The sequence below is a fragment of the Pseudorasbora parva genome, chromosome 17 (genome assembly GCF_024679245.1).
Source record: "Pseudorasbora parva isolate DD20220531a chromosome 17, ASM2467924v1, whole genome shotgun sequence".
Lineage (NCBI taxonomy): Eukaryota > Metazoa > Chordata > Actinopteri > Cypriniformes > Gobionidae > Pseudorasbora > Pseudorasbora parva.
In genome coordinates, this window is record NC_090188.1 from 38,443,398 (window position 1) to 38,453,014 (window position 9,617).

Sequence of the window (9,617 nt, forward strand, 5' to 3'; positions counted from 1 at the left end):
AAGTACTTACGTAAATATTTACTCAAGTAAAAGTAAAAGTATCAATCGTAATAGTTACTTGAGTAAGAGTAAAAAAGTATTAGATGAAAAAACTACTCAAGTACTTAGTTACTAGTTACTTTCGATCTGATTGATAAGATCCAAAACCCTGAATTTCATATACACACACACATATATATATATATATATATATATATATATATATATATATATATATATATATATATATATATATATATATATATATATATACATATACAACATGTATATATATACAACAAATACAAATTAAATAGCCTAATATATATATATATATATATATATATATATATATATATATATATATATATATATATATATATATTAGGCTATTCAATTTGTTTCGTTTTTAGCCTGATCTCATCAGTACCTATGGCAACGTTTTTGCAAACCACAAAATATGTACCAATAAGTACATATTGCGACAGTTTCAAAGTGAAATGTCCACTGGGTGGCGATAAAAGCTTATTTTTTTTCCAGAACAGATTTGCATGAATCTGACATGTTTTGTTACGTTGTGTTTTTAACGTACACCCACACTAAACCTACCCGAAAGTGTTAACAAAAGCAAATGTGACAAAAATAAAATTGTGTCCATATATTTTTAGCTTGTGTTTAAAACTCGTCTTTGAGCTCTTTTATCATGACTCGATCGTTCTTCATGGGGTTCGTTCTTAAGCTTTTCGCATTGCAAAAACAAATCTGTATCAGCTGAGCTATCGAGCAAATCTGGTGAATCAGAAAAGCAGAACATGGAGTTGTGACGCAAAATTCAAAATGTTTTAGTTTACAAACCATAGACTAAAAAAATGCAGTTTTTCTGCTATATAGTGTTCATTTCTGTTGGAATTCCTGCAGTGTGTATTGGTACGTATTTTGTGGTTTGCAAAAACATTGTCACAGGTACATTTTGCCAATGAGGTTGCTCGTTTTATGAGGAAAAAAAAAGATATATAAACGTGCAGATGTGAACATTTGTTTGTGGACGTGTGTTCGCAGGATTCAAACGATTTGTCAGCTTGCACAAGACGCATATGAGGAAAACACTCGGACAGTGTGTATTACAATAAAGGAAAAGTGCCCATAGTTATCAAATTACCATTAATAGTGTTCAAATATAGCCATCATTGTACACTTACCGCTGTTTTCTCAGGTTGGAGCTGGAATTATTGTATGCTGAGATGTCAGTTCATTTTGGTGCACACGGCATGCATTAAATTATGAAACTGTTCTTTTTGACATCTTGGACTGAAAACAGGCTGAACTTGAGGCCACGTACGGGTGATCTCTCACACATCACCCTCTGCTTCGGCCATCATCTTCTGACTAAACGCGCGCTAATTTGATGCGGGTGATGTATCCACCTCTCGCAAAGCAGCCTCTCCAACGTTTCGCGAGACTTGCGAAGCTTATTTTAAAATATATAATTAATCATCACCATTGACAGTAGCGGAGGAACGCCACCGAATGTAACGAAGTAAAAGTACATTTTTTTCACAAGAAATGTACTTGAGTAAAAGTAAAAGTACCCATTTTTAAATATACTCTAAAAGTACAAGTTACACAAAAAATTTACTCAAGTAAATGTAACGAAGTAAATGTAATTCGTTACTACCCACCTCTGCCAAAATGCTGTAGCGAGACTTCTTACCGGCACAAAAGAGAGATTTTAGTGACTTTACACTGGTTTCCTGTATCGGGTCTAATGCATTTATATTTTGTATCTGCCTTGTTTCTTTTTATGTTTTCTATTTATATGCACATTGTCTTACTGTACAGCACTTTGGTGTAACTCTGTTGCTTTTGAATGTGCTTAGAAATGAAATTTCACTTGAATCTGTATATGACCCCTTTGAATAAAAGAATAATTTATATGTTGAACTCCTCTGATGATGTATTTTTTATTCCCTTTCTGGACATGCACAGTATAGTGTGCATACAGTTGGATACGCTCTCGGACTAATATAAAATATCTTAAAGCTCCACTGTGTGATATTTTCCCCCATCTAGCGGTGAAAAGGTATATGACAAGCCAGTGACTATTAGTTTCTGTTCCTCTCAATTCCGATTTCGTTTTAACTCCTACGGTGGCCGATTTAGTCCAAGATTAGCATGGCTTCCAGTTCGACCTCGTCCATGAGTGCCATCGAGTGTTAAAACGCGAAAAGCGAAGCTTGAATTTACGGACCGTATGTCCCTCTTTGGCTAATGTACTTTCGAGATGGAGGGGCAACATGGCGACCAGCATTCGAACCCCTCACCCGTATGTATTTTCAATGGCATATTATAAACTTACGAGAATACTTTATTACTTGAAAGAAGTAAATATACATTAATGAGGACCATAGGCGTCGCTAGGCCCTTTTTAGGGGGGCTTCAGCCTTCAGACTTATGCCTCAGCCCCCCTAAAAAATATGTGATTAACCTTTAAAATATATGAAACTGGTGGCAGGCTTAGGCTTCGTCCCGTCTTTTAGTCTGTCTGTGTGTTGAGTTCTTCAATTCGCTGCCGCAGCGGCGCCGAGCAGAGCGCACGTCAGAAGCAGAAGTGTGTGTATGTGTGTGTGTGTGTAAATCTGAGCCTCATTGGTCTGTTACCGCTCCTCAATGTCAAAATATTTCAGAAAACCAATCAAATCAGAGTAGGCGGGCTTTATGTTCAAACAGAAACTGCTGAGGCCATGAGCGCAAATTTTAGGAGCGCAACTCGACAACGAAAGCGGGAGAAATGTAAGCAGTAGAAATAAACATTTATGTTTGACAGCTGCTGCTTTAAGTTAGAAATGTTAAACAATAGACAAAAATATTCAGGCAAATGAATAATCATTTGTCTAATTTCGTTATTCTGAGATGAAAATATGCCTAGGCCTAATTAACAAACAAGAAATATTAACAAAGCCATTTTCAACAGATTAGGCATATTGATAATGAATGTGTATATATTGTAAATTAATATAATTCCATTTGTAACCCTCAGTAAATTAAAAAAAAATCTCAGTTTTTTTCAGTATTGGGCATATTAGTAATGAATCAGTTTATATAGTGAATTAATTTAATAAACTTAAACTTTAATAAACAGTACATTAACATGTCTAAGAAAATTATTCATAAAACATATAAATGTATGTTAATATGTAGGCCTAAACCATATTTTTACTTTCTTCGCTGACGAAAATGGAAAAACTAGTCTAGCCTATATCAGTCAAAGCTCAGCGTTGTGAGGGGAAGAGTCAGGGCAAGATAAAAACAGAGAAAGACAAATAATTACTGCCCAGTGAAATGGTTTTCAAGCTATTGTTATCTAATTGTTTGGCCTTCAGAACATCTTAAAATGCACATATGTAGATCATAGACTTCAAATTTTCTTGGGGGACCATGCCCCTGAACCCCCCTAAAATTTGGGATCTCTGTGCATATAAACCTGCCAACATTATTGGGTATGATTAATGCATGTATGCTACAAAATGGCCATGCAATAAGGTATTAATATTAGTTTTATACGTAATAATTAACAGCCAATATCCCATGGGTATGCATGTTTGTAAGCTAGTTAATAGCACAATTTGGACCCCAAACTAAAGTGTGAATTGTTTTTCCATAGGCTACCCTCAATGGGGGCTAAGCCCCCCTAAAATGAAAATCCTAAAAACGCCCCTGATGAGGACATATTTTTGAAATAACTAAGTTTTTTTTTTTTAGCTAAGAATAAACTAAAAAAGTTACACAGTGTAGCTTTAAACTGTGTTCTGAAGATGAACGGAGGTCTTACGGGTGTGGAACGACATTACGATGAGTCATTAACAATCAATTTCATTTTTGGGTGAACTAACCCTTTAAATATTAATAAATATAAGAACTTAAATAATAAGATAATTCTTCTTATAATAAGTTAAAATAATAACTAAAAAGGAAACATTATATAACCATTGTATTAATATGCAATAATATAGCAATATATAGTAAAACATAAATAAATTATTTACCAAAACATTTTGATGCATGCAGAGACATCTAGCATTTCTGAGTTATGATGATGCAGAGGAATCACTGAATCAAAGCTTTGAACTGAGTCATTAAACAGGTTCAAACTTTTTATTAAATAAATCGTCGAAATTAAGTTGTTAACTATTCAATAAATGTGTTCAGGTCGATGCGCGGTCACGCGCTCTGCTCATATAGTGATTGTAGTTTTAGTTGCTATGGCGACGCGTGTTATGAATTCTGACTCATCTACATGCGCACCGATCGCGATCTGTTGCTGAGAGAGACGAGGCGAATTCACAAACATTTGCAGAATATTTTCTGTGCGATCTTGAGATTTTGAAGCTGAGATTCCTGAGACGAGACTTTTATTCTGGAAAAACATCGGAGCATATATCCTTTAACTTTTTTTACACAGTTATATTTCTGAGTTTTGAGTAACGTTAGTTCTTATTATTTCGAAGGATACTTTTGTCTTCTTGTTCTTTTCTTATTTTAAACTTTTCTCGAGTTTTGTTTATTTTTTGTTTTTCTTTTCTGAGAGGAGTATTTCTGAGGAGAGTGTATTGTGTTGTATTGTATTTTGTTGTGTGTTTTGTATTGTTTTTATTGCAGATTGGAGGAGGATGTCGATGGCTCATATGATGGCTGAAGAAGGAGGTGAGGGCTTTAGTTTTTCATTTGTTTATGGGATTTTATGTTATGATGTTGTACAATGATTGACTATATTATTGTGAAGAAAATTGTGTGAGGTAACTCATTTGATCCCCCAATTTTGCCAGCAAAGTGATCACGTGTATTTGATTCCTGAAATCAACTTTTAATTGACCACTGACATTGATATTGATCATTATTAAAACATGACTAACTATGTGATGAAATATTCCAGCCTCAGGCCGCTCCAGATCCAGGAGAGCCGCCTTCTCTCAGACGGCTGGTCAGGAGGTTTGGAGACCCGGTTCTGATGACCGTGATCAGGATCCGCTGCCAGACCCGACCCACACACCGATCCTGGAGCTTCCTTCACATTTAGCAGCTCTGTCTTCTGAGTTTTCTGTGTCCGCAGGTCCGACTGACAGGAGGAGCGAGTGGCAGAGCAGCAGCCGGCGGAGCCAAGATGATGGACACCCGTCCACTCCATCCAAACGCTTTCGCAGAGGTCAGAAAAGGTTTTTATTAATGAAGTTATGGCTCAGTTAACATATAATGTGTTATTGAAAATAGAAAGTGTAAAAAAAATGAAGTTACAATTTGATGTGACTACTGACATTGATTATTAATATTATAAAAAATGTCTTCACCAGGCATCATGTCCACATCATCTTTGTCCCTCTCTGAGGACATTATAGTGCGGCGGTTCTGTAGAGAGACGTTTAGCCTCAGCAGCAGAGGCTCGTACATCGTCGACTGGAGGTGGAGTGGCGATAGATCAGACAGCCGAAGCGAACAGGGCAGTTGCAGCGACTGTTCTTTGTCCAGGTCCGACAGCCTGGAAGAGTGGACGTGCCCTCCGCTGCCAGGTCAAGTTCCCGTCGAGCCAGCGGAGACTTCACATGGCCTTACGGAGGCTTCACCAGTGAACAAGAGCTCAACAGGTGAGACTCAAATAAAGCTGGGCGGTGTAAAGTGTACAGCCACAATGAATTAAACTTTACTGGTAACCATTTTAACAGTAAAATGTAAGTCTATTTAATTTTATGATTGCCTAATTTGACGTCAGAGATGTTTGTAATAATTCAGTTTTGTTTTCTTCATGTCAGAAAAACCTTCAGTATGTAGGAAGAGGAAAGGAGTTGGTCCTTTCCTCAGGAACGCGTGGAAGGCTATGAAGCGTTCGCTCCTTTGCTGTTGTCTCAGTGCTGTGGATGTTGTGGAGACTTTTGTTCCTCCAGCGGATCTGGAGCCAGAGCCTGATCCTGGTCCATCATCACCTGATCCCGATCACGCTGGAGTCAAACCAAATAATGGTCAGTCTGCAGACATTATTTCTCCAACATTGTTCTAAACAGTATTATCGTCTTGTTTGAACTGAATTTTTTCATATAAAACAAAGGATGTAGCAAACTCATATATTTCTCATATTTTCTTTTTCAGACTCCTTTGAGACTCTCTATCACGTGGGCGAGATGATTGGATCCGGAGGATTTGGAAGAGTGTTCAAGGGAACTCGGAAATTTGATGGCAAAAAGGTAAAGCAATCTTGCATCAAAACATATTTATTCAGATGGGTTAATACTTAGATGCTCAAATCATAAATGTTATGTCCAAAGTCAGGTGGTTGAACACTGTTACTGAACACTTTTTTTTTTTTTTTTGCAGGTTGCCATCAAGCAGATGCGCAAAATTGACAATAATTGTTATCTTGATATTGTAAGTTGGTCTAAAGTTGATTGAGTATTTGTTGTTTAAGTGCTGATTACTGTAGTCAATACACCTGGAGGAAGCATTAGGTGTAAATGTAATAGATCAATAAACCTGGAAAGGCTCTGATGATCGTATCTATAAAGATCAAAGAAAAGTTTTCTTCCGATTTTTACCCAGCTAACCTTCTGTCTTCTACTTTCCTCTAGCCTGGCCATCCCGAACCTCTCGTTACAGAAGTGGCGCTGCTGCTTATGATGAGGAAAGAACCCATAAGCCCCTACATCATACAATTATACGACTGGTTTGAACATCCTCGGACATTCAGTCTCATAATGGAGTTCCCTGAACCCTGCGAGAGCTTGCTGGACTTCATCATTCGGGATCCTCAACTGGATGAAACTACAGCACGGGTCCTCATGCGACAGGCTGTGCTGGCAGTACAACACTGCATCGAGCATGGCGTCTTTCATAATGACGTTCATGCACAGAATTTCCTGGTGAAGACAAACACGTTAGAGCTCAAGCTGATAGACTTCGGCTGCGGTCAGCTACTTAGTGCTGATGGCTACGAGAGAAAAATATACCGTGGTGAGTATTTTTGGAGTCTGGAAACCTGGATGTAGTGACTTTCTGATTATTTGACGCTTTGAAAAAAATTGCTCAACAATGTGCAAATGTGTTGCTTACAGGAATACAGGCTTACTGCCCACCTGAAGTCTTCACAGAATCTCGATTCCACGCCGTCCCAACAAATGTCTGGGCTCTAGGAGTGTTGTTGTTCGAGATGGTGAACGCACGTTCTCCCTTTGGCAACAGAACGGACATCACACAAGCCAAAGTTACATTTCAGAACTCCAACTTATCCAAAGGTGAGTGAAAAATATTGACAACATTGATAAACACACACATAAAGCAAAAAAATCTCTGAACAGAAACAGGTAAAGGTGAAGTATGTAAGATTTTTCATGTTTAAATACGTTGAGTTTATTGTCCATCAGATGCTGTTTTCCAACATTCGTGTCACATGGTCATGACTAACCAGCTTTCTCCTTAATAAAATTTGCACAGAATGCAGTGATCTGATTAGACAGTGCCTAGCCCGGGATCCAACGAAACGGCCGACGTTAGAGCAGATGTTACAACATGAATGGATTAGAAATGATCTGGAGAAGTTCAGGAGAAGATCAGGAGATTTACTCGATCAGTGATTTCAGGTGTGAGGAAGTGTAACAGACAGAGTAGGATTATTATCATTTATCTTCAATTCTGGATTATTTGTAGTGCAGTTTAATTTATACAGCGCTTTATACAATACAGATTGTTTCAGAGCGGCTTCACAGTAATAAACAGGAAAATAACACAATCATTGATTCAATCGCAAGAATTCGGTTCTGTTGTAAATCAGCTCTAAAAAACCTTCATGAGTTGACATGTTCATCTAATCTTTGTATTAGGAAATACCACTTGCTGTCCTTGGTGAAGGGCTTGAGCTGGAGACTTGAGCCGAAGCCTGAAGTCTGACCTCGACCTGCCAGAACTCGAGCCGCCACACCAGAGATCAGAGCCGGCCCACGTCTGAGCAAGAACACGAGAGATCCAAGACATCAACTCATCACAGACACTTTTGCTTTGTTTTAAAAGTCATTTCTGCTAAGACAACCCATCTTTATTTATGTAGTGTTTTATAAATGACCAATCAATCTCTTTGACGAATTAAACAGGTTTTTACTGAATCCTGCTCCATTTCTGTAGACTCTGTTGCTCCCGTTAAGCCCAGGAAAGCTGAGGGAAAGGCCCCGCTCAGCCTTGGCTAAATGATTTTACTCGCTCTCTTTGACAAGAGTGTTGTAAGGCAGAGCGGAAGAGGAAAAGCGATAAACTCCAAGTATCTTAATGTTTAAGTGCATGCGTAACCAGTTACCAAAAATCAGGGAAAGAGGCAAAATCTAAATTCCTCTCAAAACTCAGACCCAGGTTTGAAGTTTGCAGTTTTTCTCTCTCAAATATTACAAGCACACCCCCCCCCCCCACACACACACACACACTTCTGACCAACTGAGAAAAAAAGCATTACAATTATTCACTCTACCAACGGTGATTAAATCTAACAACTACTTAGTCTTAGCTCGTATAATTCGTTTTCTAATTGTTAATGTTAACAGCATAGCACTGCGTCACTGTATTTGTTTTCTAGCGTAGATTTCAATTTCCGTACAGTCCAATCTTGTGCTTTTGACCAAGGGTGAATCTCCAGTTATCTCTGATGATTGTCGTTTGGGTCTTTTACTCTTTTTACAATCCGCCATCAAAATGATAAGTTTAATTACTCCAGCTGCTGTGAGAAAAGGCTGAAGAATCCGCTGAAGAACAGGAGGTCCGCTCCTCATGTGTGTTATAGCCCGCAAAGACATGCTTGAATTTCCCATGGTTCCCTATGAAGATATCATGATTTTTGCTTGTGGGTGATTAAAACATCTCCACAATCTGCTTTTGAATAAATATCGTAATATCATGCTACAGCGCACATTTTATCAGATGCAGTTGTTGCCTCCGTTATAGCTATAGGCTACAACTCGATGTACATCCACATCAAATGTTAAAGGGGGGGTGAAATGCTGTTTCATGCATACTGATCTTTTTACACTGTTAAAGACTTGGAATCCCATACTAAACATGGACAAAGTTTCAAAAGTTAAGGTGGACGTTTGATGGGAGTATTTCTTTGTCAAAAATACTACTTCCGGTTAGTCATAAGTTTCGGCAAGTTTTTTTGGTTCATGGGTCCACTTGACGTTAAAATTTCGTAATTTCCTTGTATGGGCCGTACGGACAATTCTACCGGAAGAGCGTGAGAGAGAGAGAGAGAGAGAGAGAGAGAGGGAGAGAGCGAAAGCAACAGGCTACGCCCATCAAAGCGCTGGCTTGCTGCGCTGCACAGGTGATGTGACTTCAAGAAATTAACAATGTCACCAAAAAAGTGCGTTTTTGGTTGCCAGACCAAGACAGTCCTGTACAGATTGCCAAAAAACCCCGCGTTAAGGCAACAGTGGATGGAATTTGCTTTTCTGGATCAGCAACTGAGTTGCGCAAAGGTTTATGTCTGTTCGCTGCATTTCGGTGCCGACTGTTTCATAAACAAGGCCCAGCTCGACGCCGGATTTTCCGATCGCCTAATGCTGAAGGATGGAGCAGTCCCAACGATAAAGGTCCCAACGTTAGAACCGCAGGCGGTG

At 38.5% G+C, this 9,617-nt stretch overlaps 1 protein-coding gene across 2 annotated transcripts; it reads left to right on the forward strand.

Moving 5' to 3' along the window:
• Window positions 1–4,519: 4,519 nt before the first annotated feature.
• On the forward strand, window positions 4,520–8,014 carry LOC137044881 (serine/threonine-protein kinase pim-2-like). Of its 2 annotated transcripts, XM_067421249.1 has the most exons (10): window positions 4,520–4,680; window positions 4,910–5,179; window positions 5,325–5,615; window positions 5,781–5,987; window positions 6,115–6,209; window positions 6,340–6,390; window positions 6,591–6,972; window positions 7,074–7,253; window positions 7,453–7,598; window positions 7,839–8,014. In XM_067421249.1, exons 1-9 carry the CDS (start codon window positions 4,647–4,649, stop codon window positions 7,590–7,592), a joined length of 1,650 nt encoding a protein of 549 aa, XP_067277350.1. In that variant the 5' UTR covers window positions 4,520–4,646; the 3' UTR covers window positions 7,593–7,598; window positions 7,839–8,014. The 2 variants fall into 2 exon arrangements, with proteins under 2 accessions (XP_067277350.1, XP_067277352.1); XM_067421251.1 differs by lacking the exon at window positions 7,453–7,598 and having other exon boundaries at window positions 4,523–4,680.
• The last annotated feature ends 1,603 nt before the right edge of the window (window positions 8,015–9,617 follow it).